Here is a 19,003-nt window from a genome sequence, read left to right as displayed (position 1 = left end):
TTATTTCTTGGCTGCGTTGGGTCTTCGTTGCTACAAGCAGGCTTTCTCTAGTTGCAGTAGAGGGAACTACTCTTCCTTGCAGTGCGTGGGCTTCTCATTGTGATGGCTTCTCTTGTGGAGCACAGGCTCAAGGCGTGTGGGCTTCAGTAGATGTGGCACGCAGGCTCAGTAGTTGTGGCTCATGGGCTCTAGAGCGCAGGCTCAGTAGTTGTGGCACACAGGCTTGTTGCTCTGTGGCATGTGGGATCTTCCTGGACCAGGAATCAAACCTGTGTCCCCTGCATTGGCAGGCGGATTCTTAACCACTGTGCCACCAGGGAAGTCTCAATATATTATTTTATGCTGTTTTAGTCTAAGACCAGCTTGTAACAGGCAAGAACTATTTCTTCCATTCTGTGACACCTTCTCCAAAATCTCATAGGCACTCAGGGAATCCTTGATGAGTTATATAAATGTAGGGAGATTTAGGTTTCCATTTTGATTCCAAGTTATCTGAAAAAAAAGATTTTCAATTCAAATACCATTTTTATAGTAATATTAGAGTAAAAGTAAGGACATCCTTGTTCTATCTTTAGAAGGATTGCAGCTGATGGGGCCTGGAAAGTTTCACTAAACTAGGCAGAGAATTCTAGGTGAAATTCTAAACTGAGTTTAATCCCCTCATCCCTACCCTGCCTGTAGAGTATATTTCAAGTGTATTTCTCAGTGTAGTTCTAATGGGTCCCTTCTATAGTTTCTTTAGTTCAACTCCTGTTAAAATAGGTATTATGTGTAAATGCCCTGAAACAATCAGTATATACTTTAAAGTGATTATTATAGGAGTTTGTGGGAACTACTGTATTTTATTAAAAGACAAAGTATGCAATTTTTAACTTGTTATTGTTTAACTTGGTATTTGTTAATATCTGTAAATACTTATGACATATTGAGTCTTCTGTCTTTGTGACAATTTACTCAAATAAGGAAAAATAATACTGTTTGTGTTGGAAGATGTGTTCAATTCTCTCCAGTTTTTTAGTGATAAAGCTTGGATTAGATTATTATTACAATTTAAATATTTTTCCTGAAGAAAAGTCTGTTTTTAAATATTGTATTTAGATCTTGAACATAGGCATATTTTAAGCTTTTTAATTTTACACTGTCCTAGCTGAATTCTCACTACTGAAAGAAACTTCAGAATTAAGTTCAAAGGATCTTAGTCTAGAAACAATGGAAAAATGTTTTCTTAATTGAGTCTAGTACTGAAATATTTTACACTCAGCCACTTCTGGGTAAATGGTTTTGCCTTAAGATTTAATGATTATCAGGAGTTGCTTACATCCATCAAGATCTCTGAGAAGCGATGCCGTTTGGCTGAACCTTTGCTACAAAAACAAAAATGCTATTGAAATGTGGAAGTCCGATGCAGTTAGAAAAACTTCCAGTGAAAAAGAAATTTTAATTAGTTGTATGTTAATAAAGTATATGTGCTCTCAACAAAACCAAGGGAAAAATTTATTTTACGTACCCAGGTGTGTAAATTAAATACCATGTACTAAATATTTGCAAAACCAGAGTGCAATCTTAAGATGGATAGATTTCTTAATTTTGTCTTACTGTATATGAGTGCTGAAACTTTCTTTGACCTGTGATATTAGGTGGAATTCATATAAAATTGAATTGGTGATACCAGTATTTACATTACCCACAAGTACTTGTATTTAGGACTTTATCTAGTGGGTAGGTAATAATACACTGAAATTACCTAAGTAAGCATGACAACTAGTGGTTTTTTTGCTGACACCAGATTTAACTGATTACTTTCCCTGATTTATGTAATATTTTCCACCATATCTGTTGGACTAAATTGATGTTATTTGGATTTGTATAATTCTAGGCTTTGTCTTGATTAAATCAGATGGGAAAACAGTCTCGTTATTCCATGTGAATTGTAGACTAAGCTTTTAACAAGTGAATAAATCCTAAAAAAGTTAAGTTGGGAGTAATTACGCATTTAACACTCATATCATAACTGACTTTTCTTCCTAATTTTTTTCCATTTGTTAACCTCATAGACTCTCACACTGGGTTGGAGGGTGCTCTAGGCTTAGTAGCTCAATGTTGGCCCTTGCAGCATTGAATTATATCCTTAGTGGAAAGTAAATAAAAAGATACTTTATTGTAGCAACTTCAGGGGCTAAAGTCATAGTCCTTTGAAGTACCTTGCTTAAAAGAAATTCTTTAACTGACATTTCATTATATGGTATAAATTAATTAATATAGTTAATATTGCTTGTGAATATGGTTTACATGAATAGAATTAACAGATCTCAGCCTAAGAAATTGAAAATTTTTTGGTTTACATGGTTTATCATTTCTTGTGTATTTATTTTTAACAAATTTACATTTTTAGGTGGAGAACAAGGTCTTCAGTACTTTCGATTGGCATCATGTGGTCAGGACTGCCAGATCAAAATTTGGGTTACTTCCTTTAACCATATCTTAGGTATGTATTCAACTAGTAGTTCTCTAAAATGATTTTTCGTGATTCAGATAAAATTTCTATTTTAATTAATCTTTTTACCTAAGGTACTCTGAATATCTAAAAGTGATTATCTTTTAAGAACTTTTAATCAAAATAATACACACGATTTAGAAATTGTATGCATACTACTGATTATGACCTCACCACTACCACTACACACATTCCTGCTTACCAGAGGTAACCACTTTGTACTTTTTTCAATTCTTTTGATGGTTTTCACAGTTTCTATAAGTATTGTTTATACCACCACATTTTAAATTTATTCACTGTAGTTATTGTTTTTTGAGTGTGTATGGGTCTTTTCCCCATGTGTTGTACTATTCTTTCAGGTGACTCATCAGTCAGGAAACTTATGTCTTTCATTTTTGGTATACAGTATTCATTTATGCTAATTCATTAATTTCTCCTGTACTTCTCTTTTTGTAACTCCCATTAGTTGAGTGTTGGACCTCCTACTTGATTTCCTGTGTCAATTTTTTCCTGACATTTCTCTATCTTTTTTCTGTCTTACCAAAAAACCCCTTAGCTTTATCTTTTAACCTTTTTTGAATTTTTAATCCCATTAATATTTTCAGTTTCCAGAAGTTTATATTTTTTGTTTGTTTTTTTAGTGTCCTCTGTTTATTTTATGAATGCAAGATCCTCTCTAAACTCTCAGGATACCAATTAGAGGCTTTCTGTTTTGATTTTAAGTTCCCTTCTGTTTCCTGGTCAACTCTGTTTGCTCTTGGGCCCTTTTTTGTTTACCCTGATCTTTCTCTTTCATCTTTCTCTTCAAATGCCTGATGATCCTTAGTATTCCATATACTTTCAAGAATGAAACGGTAAGAAGAGTTCAGAAGCTCTGTGCCCACAGTGATAGTTTGTGTTTGCTGGCTGCCCTTTAGGATAAGGAGGTGGACTCTTGGACTTATTGGGGAAGGGTTGGATGGTTAGAGACTCTGGGCGTCTTTGTGTTGCCCTGGAGCTGCCATGGAGATCCCCAGGTAGTAGTATTTTTATTCTTCCTGGGGAGAGGCACCTGGCTTTCATGCCACATACTGTGGGTTGGGTCAGGGAGGGACAGGAGATAGATATTGTTTCATAAACAGACTTTTCATTAATTTTTCTGTTTTCAGGGCTGTATCTGTATCATTCTGACTTTCCTTTTCCTTGGCTGCTAATAATCCTAAGTCTTTTGGGGTTTTCTGGGGAAAATTAGCTTTCTTCTTGGCTGTAGCCACCTCATTTTGTACTCCAAGCTGTTACTTCTCTATACTACCTCATGGATTAGTTTGCATCCACCTTCCCAAAACAGGTTTCAGTTCCTCATTTCCTGATGCCCCTTCTTCCCTTTGTCTTCATTTATGTGAATTTATATCTTTATTAACTCCTTCATTATCATTTTAATGGAAACTCTGAAAGTATATGGTCAGTTGCCCATCTTGCTTCAAATGCCTAAAAATATTCTTATTATTTGTTACCTAATAAGCTTTAGCTAAATCATGAACTATACTTCATTGTTTATAAAATTATTGTCAAAAATAAAGCTGAACACTAGTTGAAAGTGGTCAGGATAGATTTTAATCAGTAATATACTGTTGCAATAGGGAGGAGAGTCCAGCATGAACTGAACTCCACTTTGGTTTATACAGAGGTGACTGTGTATTTTAGAGGGAGAATGAGGGAATAAAGAGGGGGTAAATGGGGGCTCTGTAGCGTCGAGGAAGTGAAAAAGTTACAAAAAGCGAGAAGCAGGGAATTGGTCCATGTAAAACCCATCTGAATTTGCTAACTGACACTTATGGAAGTGCCCCCTCTCACAGAGCCTGGGAGACAGGAGCTCTATCTTCAGTTGTTGACTGGAACAAAAAGTAAATTCTTTTGGCAGCCCTGAGTTTTCCCAGGTAGGCATTTTAAGGGGGCTAGAGTTATCCTAGGGATGCATCCTGGAACTCTTAGAAGCTATGTTAAAGTCTGTAGTCCAAGGTCGAGGCCTGTCCAGGAGGCGGCTCAGAAGAGCCTGGGTAGAGTTTGGTCAAGGAGAGAATCTTTGTCATTATGCTGGTGTATAGAGAAGGGTCTATTATCAGGAAATAAATACATTTCTTTTTGTGGAAATTGTTACTTTATTGCCTGTTATGTTACATTCAGTAATTTTTTCAGTGTATTGGGTCACATGCTGGTAATGATAAGAGTTCTATTACTTCTCCCGTCTACCCTGCCTCTTCCTTCTGTTCTTATCAGAGTAAAATAAAATCTTACATGAAACCATAAATATAGTCATGTATGTGAATGCTCTAAATACAACATATCTTTAATAATTGTTCAGAAGTAAAGCTTTTCATACATTGTCTGGAAAATGTGTTTTTACACAGGCTGTTTAAAAAACATATATAACAGTTTATAAACATGTGCAGTTAAAGCCTTTTAATGAAGCATTTAGCATTATTTGCACTTAATTTTCATTGCTTATTTGTAGGGAGGAGTAGATAGATAAGTGGATCTTATACTTGAGAATGTAACCAACAGGGCATCCTGTTGCAAGTTTATTAAATCTTCATTTGGTTTGCAACTTAACATTTTTGTTTTGTTCGATTGTGCCTACTTATTGATCTGTATGTGCCTAATTTTTTTAAGCTCTTTATTGGAATATAATTGCTTCACACTGTTGTGCCAGTTTTTGCTGTACACCAAAGTGAATCAGCTGTATTTATACATATATCCCCATATCCCCTCCCTCCCACGACTGCCTCCCACCCTCCTTATCCCAGCCCTCTAATTCATCACCCATCATCGAATTGATCTCCCTATGTTATGCAGCAACTTTCCACTAGCTATCTATTTTACATTTGGTAGTGTATATATGTCAGTGCTACTCTCACTTCGTCCCAGCTTCCCCTTCGCCCCGCCCCCCCCCCCCCCACCCCATGTCCTCAAGTCCATTCTCTGCATCTGCTTCTTTATTCTTGCCCTGTCACTGGGCTCATCAGTACCATTTTTTTTAGATTCCATATATATGAGTTAGCATACGGTATTTGTTCTTCTCTTTCTGGCTTACTTTGCTCTGTATGACAGTCTCTGGGTCCATCCACCTCACTACAAATAACTCAATTTCATTCCTTTTTATGGCTGAGTAATATTCCATTGTATATATGTGCCACATCTTCTTTACCCATTCATCTGCTGATGGGCATTTAGGTTGCTTCCACATCCCGGCTATTGTAAACAGTGCTGCTATGAACGTTGGGGTTTGTGTATCTTTTTGAATTATGGTTTTCTCTGGGTATATGCACAGGAGTGGGATTGCTGGGTCACATGGTAGTTCATTTCTAGTTTTTTAAGGAACCTGCATACTGTTTTCCATAGTGGCTGTACCAACTTACATTCCCACCAACAGTGCAGGAGGGTTCCCTTTTCTCCGCACCCTCTCCAGCATTTACTGTTTCTAGATTTTGTGATGATGGCCATTCTGACTGGTGTGAGGGGATTCCTCATTGTGAGTGCCTGATTATTGATCCGTGCCTTGAATGCCTACATCTGCTCTCCCCTATAAAAACATATTTTTTCTATTTTGAATAGAAATAAAATATATAATAAAATGAAATAAACATATATTTTCTATTTGTTGAAACTTTTACCTGCTTTAATGACCTTTTTATTTTGTTAGATGCTTTCTATCTTAAGAACCATTAACACTTCAAATAAGTTGTTGTTAGATCTGAGAAAATTATAGATTTCACATATTTCATTGTCTTGCCAGGTCAGCTTCTTAGTGATTATCTTTATATGTTGTCACTAAAATACATTGAATTCTCTTGGCTTGCCCTTGAAAGAGTTGTGATGTTTCCTTTTTTGTAATTATAGAAAGCTTGAAAAGCATTTTAGTGTTACCATGCTGTGTAGGAGTTTTATAGGATATATTGGAAATAGAAGATGTTAAATTACTATTTTTTATATAAATTTATTTGTTATTGGCTGTATTGGGTCTTCACTGCTGCAACGGGCTTTCTCTATGTGGCGAGCAGGGACTACTCTTCGTTGTGGTGCATGGGCTCCTCATTGTAGTGGCTTCTCTTGTTGCAGAGCACAGACTCTAGGTGCGTGGGCTTCAGTAGTTGGAGCACATGGGCTCAATAGCTGTGGCTCACGGGCTCTAGAGAGTAGGCTCAGTAGCTGTGGTGCACGGGCTTAGTTGCTGCTTGGCATGTGGGATCTTCTTGGGGCAGGGATTGAACCCGTGTCCCCTGCATTGGCAGGCAGATTCTTAACCACTGCGCCACCTAGGAAGTCCAAATTACTATTATTTTTAATTTATGGAATGAGAAAATATTTTCTTAATGTCAGATATTTAAAACTTCAGGCATTTGATTCTTTTTTAGGCATTTGGGCAATTGGTGTGTGGTGTGTGTATATTTTTTTAAGATATCAAGATTGAAGTATAGTTTAAAATTTTATATATTTATATATTTTACAGTTTAAACTTCTTTAATTTAAAAATAATTTGCTGATTACAACTCCCCCCATCTAATCTTTGCTGACCCCACCAGTTTCTTTACTGAACTTTTGAAACCACTTAATCACACTGCATTCTAATACTTGAGTTGCTTTCGGATTTTTTTTTTTCATTTTTGTGTCCTTTAGGCACTCAAATATTTTATTGAACAAATAAGTGAAATAGTTTTTACTTAAAAATAAATTCTAAGCACAGTCAGCTTGCTAATTTTTCTCATCTTGTTGTTTGCAGGTTTTGAATTAAAATATAAAAGTACACTGAGTGGGCACTGTGCTCCTGTTCTGGCTTGTGCTTTTTCTCACGATGGGCAGATGCTCGTTTCAGGGTAAGTTATTTAATTTCCTTAAACCATTTTGGTATGAAAGAGAATAGACTTACAGAAAAGTACATAAAACATAAGAGACTAGCTTGATGAATCACTGTGATGCAAACTTGCAACCACTACTCAGGTCAAGAAACAGAACGTTGCTGGTTTTCCTCCAGAAGGCCTCTCTTTCCAAGTGCCCCTTTCTGGTGACAGTATCTCAGGTCATATGCAACATTGCTTTTTCCTTTTAAACTGATTTAAATCATACAGCATGAATGATTTTGTGCCTGGCTTCCTTTACTCAACATTGTTTGTTTTCCAAATGGTTGAACAAATCTGATGTGTATGATATGTGATAGGAATCCAGTTTCATTTCTTTCCATATGGATATCCAGTTGTCCCAGTACTGTAGAGGGAAAAGATTCTTTTCTTCACCATTTAATATAGCACCTTGTCAGAAATCACTGATCACATGTGTGGGTCTGTTTCTTAGCCTGTTATTCTGTTCTGTGTTTCTGTTTATCTGTCCTTGCTCTAATATTTTTCTGAGGCTTTATAATTTGGTTGTTCCTGGCTTTTGACACTTCCATGTGAATTTTAGAGTTACCTTGTCAGCCTATCTCCAGTTCCTGCCTCTACACGCACAAACCTGTTTGGATTTTGACTGGGATTGTATTGAGTCTGATAAATTTGGGGAGAATTGACATCTTTATGATACTGAGTCTCCAACTCATGAATATGGCATATTTTTCCATTTATTTGTCTCTTGATTTCTCTCAATATAGTGTCTCTCAGTAGAAAACAATTTATTTGTCATCTATGTAGAGGTCCTCCTCATCCTGTATTAGATTTATTCCAGGCACTTAATTCTTTTGTTGCTATTATAGAAAATGTCGCTAATATAGGGAAATATATATAGGGGAAAACAATGGGTTTATTTGTAAATATTCTAATTATGGATTTTTTAATGTATAAAATCGTATGTTAATGATGATTTTTATCTCTTCCTGTTTAATCCTTGTATCTTTGATATCTCCTATGCCTTACTGAACTGGCTAACACTACCAGGATAATGGAAATAGTGATAATAGCCAACATTGTCTGACCTAATTGCAAAGGGAAAGATTTCATTATTAAGTGTGATCACTGTAGGTTTTGGGAGATCTGTTTTATTCATTCTTCTATTCCTTCTAGTTTGTAAGAATTTTTTTTTTCATGAGTAGATGTTATAGTTTTGTTTTTTTTCTTTTATTGGGTTATTGTGTTTTACAGTGTTGTGTTAGTTTCTACTGTACAGAGAAGTGAAGTAGAGTTGCCTGTGCTATACAGCAGGTTCTCCTTAGTTATCTGTTTTATACATATTAGTGTATATATGTCAATCCTAATTCATCCCACCCCCCCCTTTCGTTCCCCCCTTGGTGTCCATAGGTTTGTTCTCTACATCTGTATCTCTGTTTCTGCCTTGCAAACAGGTTCATCTGTACCATTTTTCTATATTCCACATATATGCATTAATATGTTATTTGCATTCCCCTTTCTGACTTACTTCACTCTGTATGATAGTCTCTAGGTCCATCCACGTCTCTACAGATGACCCAATTTCATTCCTTTTAATGGCTGAGTTTCATTTATGTATCACTATTGTATATATGTACCACATCTTCTTTATCCATTCATCTGTTGATGGGCATTTAGGTTGCTCCCATGACCTGGCTACTGTAAATAGTGCTGCAGTGAACATTGGGGTGCATGTGTCTTTTAGAATTACGGTTTTCTCAGGGTATATGCCCAGTAGTGGGATTGTTGGGTCATATAATACTTCTGCTTTTAGTTTTTTAAGGAGTCTCCATACTGTTTTCCATAGTGGCTGTATCAATTTACATTCCCACCGACAGTGCAAAAGGGTTCCCTTTTCTCCTCACCCTCTCCAGCATTTATTGTTTCTAGATTTTTGATGATGGCCATTCTGACTGGTGTGAGGTGATACCTCATTATGGCTTTGATTTGCATTTCTCTAATGATTAGTGATGTTGAGCATCTTTTCATGTGCTTGTTGGCAATCTGTATGTCTTCCTTGGAGAAATGTCTATTTTGGTCTTCCACCCATTTTTGGATTGGGTTGTTTGTTTTTTTGATATTGAGCTGTGTGAGCTATTTGTATATTTTGGAGATTAATCCTTTGTCAGTTGCTTTGTTGGCAAATATTATTTTCTCCCATTCTGAGGGTTGTCTTTTCATCTTGTTTATGGTTTCCTTTGCTGTGCAAAAGCTTTAAGTTTAATTAAACCCCATTTGTTTATTTTTGTTTTTACTTCCATTACTCTAGAAGGTGGGTCAGAAAAGATCTTGCTGTGATTTATGTCATAGAGTGTTTCTTCCTGTGTTTTCTTCTAAGAGTTTTATAGTATCCAGTCTTATATTTACGTCTTTAATCCATTTTGAGTTTATTTTTGTATATGGTGTTAGGGAGTGTTCTAATTTCATCTTTTACATGTAGCTGTCCAGTTTTCCCAGCACCATATACTGAAGAGGCTGTCTTTTCTCCATTGTATATTCTTGCCTCCTTTGCCATAGCATAGACTCGTTGACCACATGTGCATGGGTTTATCTCTGGGCTTTCTATCCTGTTCCATTGATCTGTATTTCTGTTTTTGTGCCAGTACCATGCTGTCTTCATTACTGTAGCTTTGTAGTATAGTCTGAAGTCAGGGAGCCTGATTCCTCCAGCTCCGTTTTTCTTTCCCAAGATTGCTTTGGCTGTTCGTGATCTTTTGTGTCTCTATACAAATTTTAAGATTTTTTGTTTTAGTTCTGTGAAAGATGCCATTGGTAATTTGATAAGGATTGCATTGAATCTGTGGATTGCTTTGAGTAGTACAGTCATTTTCACAATATTGATTCTTCCAGTCCAAGAACATGGTATATCTCTGCATCTGTTTGTTTCATCTTTGATTTCATTCATCAGTGTCTTATAGTTTTCTAAGCACAGGTCTTTTATCTCCTTAGGTAGGTTTATTCCTAGGTATTTTATTGTTTTTGTTGCAATGGTGAATAAGATTGTTTCCTTTCTTTCTTTCTGATCTTTCATCGTTAGTGTATAGGAAAGCAAGAGATTTCTGTGCATTAATTTTGTATCCTGCAACTTTACCAAATTCATTGATTAGCTCTGGTAGTTTTCTGGTGGCATCCTTAGGATTTTCTATGTATAGTATCATGTCATCTGCAAACAGTGACAGTTTTACTTCTTCTTTTCCAATTCATATTCCTTTTATTTCTCTTAAATGTCTGATTGCCATGGCTAGGGCTTCCAAAACTACATTGAATAGTAGTGGAGAGAGTGCACATCTTTTGTTCTTGATCTTAGAGGAAAAGCTTTTAGTTTTTCACCATTAAGAACGATGTTTGCTGTGGGTTTTTCATATATGGCTTTTATTATGTTGAGGTAAGATTCCTTTATGCCCACTTTCTGAAGAGTTTTTATCATAAATGGGTGTTGAATTTTGTCAAAAGCTTTTTCTGCATCTATTGAGATGATCATATGGTTTTTATTCGTTACTTTGTTAATATGGTATATCACATTGATTGTGTGTATACTGAAGAATCCTTGCATTCCTGGGATAAATCCCACTTGATCATGTTATATGATCCTTTTAATGTGTTGTTGGATTCAGTTTGTTAGAATTCTGTTGAGAATTTTTGCATCTATATTCATCAGTGATACTGGTCTGTAATTTTCTTGTGATGTCTTTGTCTAGTTTTGGTATCAGGGTAATGGTGGCCTTGTAGAATGAGTTTGGGAGTATTCCTTCCTCCGCAATTTTTTGGAGGAGTTTCAGAAGGATGGGTGTTAGCTCTTCTCTAAACGTTTGATGGAATTCACCTGTGAAGTTATCGGGCCCTGCACTTTTACTTGTTGCAAGATTTTTAATTACAGTTTCAATTTTGTTACATGTGATTGGTCTGTTTATATTTTCTATTTTTTTCCTAGTTCAGTCTTGGAAGGTTATACCTTCCCAAGAATGTGTCCATTTCTTCCAGATTGTCCATTTTATTGGCATATAGTTGCTTGTAGTAGTCTCTTATGATGCTTTGTGTTTCTGAGGTGTCTGTTGTAACTTCTTTCTCATTTTTCATTTTATTAATTTCAGTCCTCTCCCTCTTTTTCTTGATGAGTCTGGCTAAAAGTTTATAAATTTTATTTATCTTCTCAGAGAACCAGCTTTTAGTTTTGATCTTTGCTATTGTTTTATTTGCTTCATATTTCATTTATTTCTTCTCTGATCTTTATGATTTCTTTCCTTCTACTAACTTTGGGGATGTTTGTTCTTCTTTTTCTAGTTCCTTTAGGTGTAAGGTTAGATTGTTTATTTGAGATTTTTCTTGTTTCTTGAGGTAGGATTGTATTGCTATAAACTTCCCTCTTAGAACTGCTTTTGCTGCATCCCATAGGTTTTGGGTTGTCATGTTTTCCTTGTCATTTGTCTAGGTATTTTTTGATTTCCTCTTTGACTTATTCAGTGATCTCTTGGTTACTTACTAGTGTATTGTTTAGCCTCTGCGCGTTTGTGTTTTTATATTTTTTTTTCCTGTAATTGATTTATGATCTCATAGCATTGTGGTCAGAAAGATGCTTGATATAATTTCAGTTTTCTTAAATTTACCAGGGCTTGATTTGTGACCTAGGATGTGATCTATCCTGAAGAATGTTCCATGTGCACTTGAGAAGAAAGTGTATTCTGCTGTTTTCGGATGGAATATTCTATATATGTATATATATATCAATTAAATCTGTCTGGTCTCTTGTATCATTTAAAACTTGTGTTTCCTTATTAATTTTCTATCTGAATGATCTGTCCATTGGTGTGAGGTGTTAAAGCCCCCACTATTTTTGTGTTACTGTTGATTTCCCCTTTCATAGCTGTTAGCATTTGCCTTATGTATTGAGGTGCTCCTATGTTGGGTGCATATATATTTATAATTGTTATCTCTTCTTGGATTGATCTCTTGATCATTATGTAGTGTCCTTCCTTGTCTCTTGTAACAGTCTTTAAAGTCTATTTTATCTGATGTAAGTATTGCTACTCCAGCTTTCTTTTGATTTCCATTTGCATGGAATATCTTTTTCCATCCCCTCACCTTCAGTCTGTATGTGTCCCTAGGTCTGAAGTGGGTCTGTTGTAGACAGCATATACATGGGTCTTGTTTGTATATCCATTCAGCCAATCTGTGTCTTTTGGTTGGGGATTTAGTCCATTCACATTTAGGGTAGTTATCAATATGTACATTCCTATTACCATTTTCTTAATTGTTTTTGGTTTGTTTTTGTAGGTCTTTTTCTTCTCTGGTGTTTCCTGCTTAGAGAAGTTCCTTTAGCATTTGTTGTAGAGCTGGTTTGGTGTTGTTGAATTCTCTTAGCTTTTGCTTATCTGTAAAGCTTTTGATTTCTCTGTCAAATTTGAATGAGATCCTTGCTGGGTAGAGTAATCTTGGTTGTAGGTTTTTCCCTTTCATCACTTTAAACATACCCTGCCGCTCCCTTCTGGCTTGCAGAGTTTCTGCTGAAAAATCAGCTGATAACCTTATGGGGGTTCCTTTGTATGTTATTTGTTGCTTTTCCCTTGTTGCTTTTAATATTTTTTCTCTGTATTCAATTTTTGATAATTTGATTAATATGCATCTCAGTGTGTTTCTCCTTGGGTTTATCCTGTATGGGACTCTGCGCTTCCTGGACTTGATTGACTATTTCCTTTCCCATGTTGAGGAAGTTTTCGACTATCATCTCTTCAAATATTTTCTCAAGCCATTTCTCTTTTCTTCTTCCGGGACCCCTATAATTCGAATGTTGGTGCGTTTAATGTTGTCCCAGAGGTCTCTGAGACTATCCTCAATTCTTTTCATTCTTTTTTCTTTATTCTGCTCTGTGGCAGTTATTTTCACCCTTCTATCTTCCAGGTCACTTATCTGTTCTTCTGCCTCAGTTATTCTGCTATTGATTCCTTCTAGAGTATTTTTAATTTCAGTCATGTTTTTCTGTTCGTTATTTCTTCTTGGTCCTTGTTAAATGTTTCTTGTATTTTCTCTGTTCTATTTCTGAGCTTTTTGGATCATCTTTACTATCATTACTCTGAACTCCTTTTCAGGTTGACTGCTTATTTCTTCTTCATTCATTTGGTCTTTGGGGTTTTTACCTTGCTCCTTCATTTGCAGCGTATTTCTCTGTCTTCTCATTTTGTTTAACTTACTGTGTTTGGGGGTCTCCTTTCCACAGGCTTCAGGTTTGTAGTTCCTCTTACTTCTGTTGTCTGCCCCCCAGTTGGTGAGATTGGTCCAATGGCTTCTGTAGGCTCCCTGGTAAGGGGGACTGGAGCCAGCATTCTGGTGAGTGGAGCTGGATCTTGTCCCTGTGATGGGCAAGCTGTGTCCAGTGGTGTGTTTTCTGGTGTCTGTGAGCTTAACATGACTTTAGGCAGTCTGTCTGCTAATGGGTGGGGTTGTGTTCCTATCTTGCTAGTTGTTTGGCATGAGGCACCCATTTCTGGAGCTTGCTGGCCATTGGGTGGAGCCAGGTCTTGGTGTTGAGATGGAGACCTCTGGGAGAGCTCTCGCTGATTGATATTCCCTGGGGCCGGGAGTTCTTTGGCAGTCCGACATCCTGGACTCAGCTCTCCCACCTCAGAGGCTCAGGTCTGACACCCTATCTGGAGCACCAGGACCCTGCAAGCCACATGGCATGGAAGAAAAGGAAAAGAGAAGAGAAGAGAACAAACAGACAAGCAAAACCCTAAGGCAGATGGTAAAAGCAAAACCAAACAGACAAAAACACACAAAGAAACACACACACACACACACACACACACACACAGACACACACACACACACACACGAGAAAACAAAAAAGAACAAACAAATTAATGAACCCCAAAATGAAAACAAACACTAAAAACAAAAGCAGAAAGCAAACTCTAGGTGGGTCTCTGGACCTGGTGGGGGCACTGTGGGGCCAGCTCAGACTCTGACCTGCCCCAACTGCTGCATGTACTTGCCCCCAGAGTCCACAGACTCAATTGTGGGAACACTCATTGTCTATTCAGATATTCCACAGGCGCAGGGTTTACCAAGTCAACTGTGGGAATTTAATCTGCTGCTCCTGCAGCTGCATGGAGACATTTCCCTTCTTCTTTGGCCATACAACCCCTGGAGTTCAGCTTTGGTTTTGTCCCCATCTCTGCATGTGGGCCACCCTCAGTCATCTGTTCCCTGCCCAGGCAAGAGGGGGCAAAAGCAGCAGCTCATTAGGGTTCACTTGCTTTTCCTCTTTCACAGCTTCCTCCCAGAGGCACAGGTCCTGTCCTGATTCCTTTGTCTCTCTCTTTTTTTTTTTTTTCTTTTGCTCTACCCAGTTATGTGGAGATTTTCTTGCCTTTTTGGAAGTCTGAGGTCATCTGCCAGCATTCAGTAGGTGTTCTGTAGGAGTCACGTCACATGTAGATGTATTTTTTGATATATCTGTGGGGAAGAAGGTGATCTCCACGTCTTACTCCTCCGCCGTCTTCAAGGTACCCCCCTCATCGGCTTTTACTCACTTCCTCTTCTTTCTACCAGGGATCACAGTCCACACCCTGTCCACAGGGACTGGTCAATGAGCAAAAGAAACCATCTCAGCACTCTGCACACTTATAATCTCAATACTAGTCTCATTGAACTTTTAGAGTGAGTTATATAAGCCAAACCTCCTCCTGAGTATAAGGGCATCCTGTTTCCTTTATTTCCATCAAATTTCACTTTAATGTAGTTGTCCCAGTCTTTTGCTTTTGATGTAATCATTCAAGGTATTCATGAACTCGGCCAACTGTGTGATATCAAGGCCTCCAGCTGCCAGATCTCGCTGGGCCATCCACAACTCTGTCAGTAGCTCCCTTTGCAACTGATACCCAGGGCCCAACTCCAGTGAGCCCCTGAAACCCGATGTTACAGTTTATCAAATGATTTTTCTGGCATCTTTTGAAATGATCATTTGATTTTTCTTTTTTATCCCATTTGTGTCATAAATTATACTTATTTTTATAAATCTGGTTTATATATGTTAAACCAATCTTGCTTTGTTGGAATAAATACAACTTAGGACATATTATTTTTGTGTATTGCTATAGAGAAATCAGTTTTATTCTAACTTGCTTTTTTGGATGTAATCTTTTTTTTTTTTTTTTACTGGCTGCTCACACATTTTATTTTATAGTTTTCTGCACATTTACTTTGATGTATCTAGATTTGGATTTCTTTTTATTTAGTTTGCTTAGACTTTTCTGAACTTCTTAAATATGTAGAATGATATTTCATTAGTTTTGGGGGAAATTCTTATTCATTATGTCTTCCAATATTGCCTGTGTCCTTTTCTTTCTCTCTAATTCTGGGACTCCGATTAAATACACATAATACCTTCTCACTGTAAACTTTGTCTCTTATTCTCGCTCCATTATTTTTTATTCTTCTATTTCTTGTACTTTGTTCTGAAAGGTTTCATCTTTACTGATTCTCTCCTCAATTTTATCTAATGTGCTATTAAACTGGTCCGTTGAATTCTTAATTTTGGTTATTTTTTGGTTCTAGAATTTTTATTTGGCTATTTTTAGGTCTAATATGTTACTTTTTATGATTTATAGGTTTTTGTTGAAAATTGTAGTCTTGGCTTTTATTTTTCAAAGTTTTAATTTGTAAAGCAATTGGTTTGGGACACAGTAGCATTATTCAAATCCTTTATATTCTCCTTTCGAATATCTCAAAGGGAGAAGAAAGTATACCATTGGATTTTCTAAAACTTTGCTGTTGATCTCACAAGCCATACTGTTCAAACCCACATTCCTGGCTCTTCACAGCAGCTTTGATTCCAGCCAAAATATTTAGGCTTCTGACCTCCACTTAAAATGTTCTGGACCAAGCCTGATAGTTCTTTTCCCCCATACCTTCCAATCCTTGACAGATAAGCAGCCAAGTAATTAGTTATGTTGCCAATATTTTAGATATGACTTTTTCATCTCAAAACATGAAAATAGTTCATCATCAAAAAGCATTTCTAAAAATTCTCCTTTAGCCTAGAATTGAAGTTCTAGTGGAAAGTTTAAACAAAGTTGGAGTTCCATTGCTCTGGGAGATACATTGTGCATTCTACTCTTAAGAAAACAGATTAATAACACATAGATGAAATTCAAGCCTTTATGCCTTTCCTATATGCCCAGTTCTCTGCCAGTTGTAATAGAACGTATAAAAGGAAGTATAAGACAAGGTTTGTGCCTTGAAGATGTTTTAACTCTCTGTTGATGTTCATAGTGATAACCTAATAACACCGCAAGATCCTGACATGACTTTACTCTCTGAATCACAGAAGTGCCAGGTGATACTCTATATTGTTTTTGTGTTAAGTTCATTTCATAGCATAATTCCTTGTCAACTTGTATATATGTGAATCTTCATTAACTAACAAGTTATATTAACTAGAATGTACGTTTTCCAGTCATTTTGGATAAATGGAGGTTTACATTATTAAATGCTTTTGGTATTTGATGCTGCTCTAGGTCACATTCAGATATTCTTTGGGATATTTTTAGTTTATTTGGATAAATATATAGGCAAGTGAATAGGTTGGAAATGTAAAGTAGTGAAATGTAAACATTTTGTTTTTAGGAGAATTGAGAGACATGTTTAAACCATACTTGATGAATAGATAAGTTAACTGGTCAATGATAGAGAGTTCTGTTTGTGACTAAAGTCACAGTGGATACATTGTGGAAGATGGAATGGATACATATGATAAAGAGGGAGTCAGTGGGAAAAAGTGATTAGGATAAAAGATATATAAATATAAGTGGCTAGATAGGAAAAATGAATGGACAACAGAATGGGATTGTAGGACAGAAGGTGTACCAAGAAAGTTGTTTAGGGCATAGATATGGAATGACCATGTAAAAAGCAGTATAGAACTTATACACAGATATTAGAGAACTGGGGAACAGAAAAGGCATTCCAAAAGGCAGGAAATTTTTTAGTAGATTAAAATGTATGATAAATATAAGAAGGACTGAGGGAAATTGAGGCTGGAAAAATAGGTTGTAGAGATAATAGAGGATGTTGTTATTACTTCATGTAGTATATTTAGGACAACTATTGAAACTTTTAAAGCATTTCTAACACACATTGCTTAGCTGTGGGAGATGGGTGAAGTAAAGATATTGAATCATCATTTAGGCCAGTAGTTCTCATTGCTTTTTGCTCTTAGGATTCTTTGACACTCTTAAAAGTTATTGAGGACTCCAAAGGGCTTTTGTTTATAAGTGTTAACGTATATTGCTATTTACAGAAAATAAAAGTAAGATTCTAAAATATTTAAACTCATTACATATTAACATAACATTTTTCCTTAGGAGAAATAAAACCAAAAATAGTGAGAAAAGTGGCATTGCTTTACATTTATGAAAATCTCTTCAGTATCTTGGTTAGCAGAAGACACATAGATTCTCATATCTGCATCACACATGACATTAGCTCCCAGGGCTATGATGGCCTCACATGTCATGGAGCAAAATGTGTAGGAACTTTTTCTCTTCATCGTTCTCCACATCTCTCCTCTCATAACTTTCCTCTATCCCCTTAGCAGAATTTGTGTTTTGTTTCACCCTTACTTCTCTTGATCCAACCAGGTAAAATTAACACTATGTGAATTAGCTGCTATTCAGGCAAGAAGAGTTAGTCTTTGTAATTCAAATAGAGGCTCCCCCTTTCCATAAATTCTCAGTTCTGTTAGGATTCTTTGGAAACCAGTTTAAGGATGGCCATCACTGTTAGAGTTTTAAGAGTTCAAAAATAACACCCTTTTTTTCTTCTTCTTGAGTTGAAAACCAGTGAGAGAGAAATGCTGGGCAGACAGACTAGATAACAGGATGGTAGATCTACAGCCCGCTTGCTCACCTGCTCTTGAGTGGCATGGACCACTGCAGGCTTCTCCTGCAAGGGCAGATCAGAAAAAAGAAAATCTGGAAGGGGCTGAACCACATGACCCAGCATCTTCCTCAGACTTTCCAGTCATCTGTCATTCCTTTTCTGCTAAGCAAGAAAGGAAAAAAAGAGACCAGGAATCTTATTCCAGAAAGAATGGAAAGTAAATGTCCCCCCTCTTCTCAACAAGATGCTTGTTTATGTTTTATCTTTTATAAATGTGAACAACAGAGTTTCACTGTCATGAATTAGTAGTGGCTTAACAACCACCCTCTCTCACTCAGTAATGACTAGTATAAGAAGGCTTAAGGGCACCTTTTCAAAACTCAAATGGTCATTTATTTCCCTGTACTCTCTACAACATTAACAAAACTGTTGAACAAGTCGGTTTGTTGGACAGAGTCCATGTTAGGGTTTGTTTATCATGAGGGTTATCAGATATTACATGGCTTAGATGTCTTGTGAAAACTCTGTTTTATAAGTTTTTAGGCTACAACTGTCAGGCTATGTGCCTATTATGAATCAATTTTAATTTTAATATGTTGATGTGGGGATAATGTTCCAGGAAGTTGTTAGATCCAGAAACATGGGTGCAAAATTTTAATACAAGCTCTGCCATGTACTTGCTGTGAAACCTTGAACAGGTTCTAGTTCCATATCTTCTATCAGCTTCATTTTTCTGAATTATAAA

General features: G+C 36.6%; 1 protein-coding gene across 6 annotated transcripts in view; it reads left to right on the top strand.

Moving 5' to 3' along the window:
• The window catches only part of WDSUB1 (WD repeat, sterile alpha motif and U-box domain containing 1), a 62,628-nt gene that overhangs the window by 6,620 nt on the left and 37,005 nt on the right, over positions 1 to 19,003 (top strand). For all 6 annotated transcript variants that reach the window (XM_057745099.1, XM_057745097.1, XM_057745098.1 and 3 more), the window contains 2 exons: positions 2,393 to 2,485; positions 7,251 to 7,344. In XM_057745099.1, coding sequence (XP_057601082.1) covers positions 2,393 to 2,485; positions 7,251 to 7,344 — 187 coding nt within the window. The remainder of the gene's footprint in view (positions 1 to 2,392; positions 2,486 to 7,250; positions 7,345 to 19,003) is intronic.

Source organism: Hippopotamus amphibius, chromosome 8 (assembly GCF_030028045.1).
Source record: "Hippopotamus amphibius kiboko isolate mHipAmp2 chromosome 8, mHipAmp2.hap2, whole genome shotgun sequence".
NCBI lineage: Eukaryota > Metazoa > Chordata > Mammalia > Artiodactyla > Hippopotamidae > Hippopotamus > Hippopotamus amphibius.
Note: the sequence above shows the minus strand (reverse complement) of the source record. Positions and strands in the feature narration are given on the sequence as shown.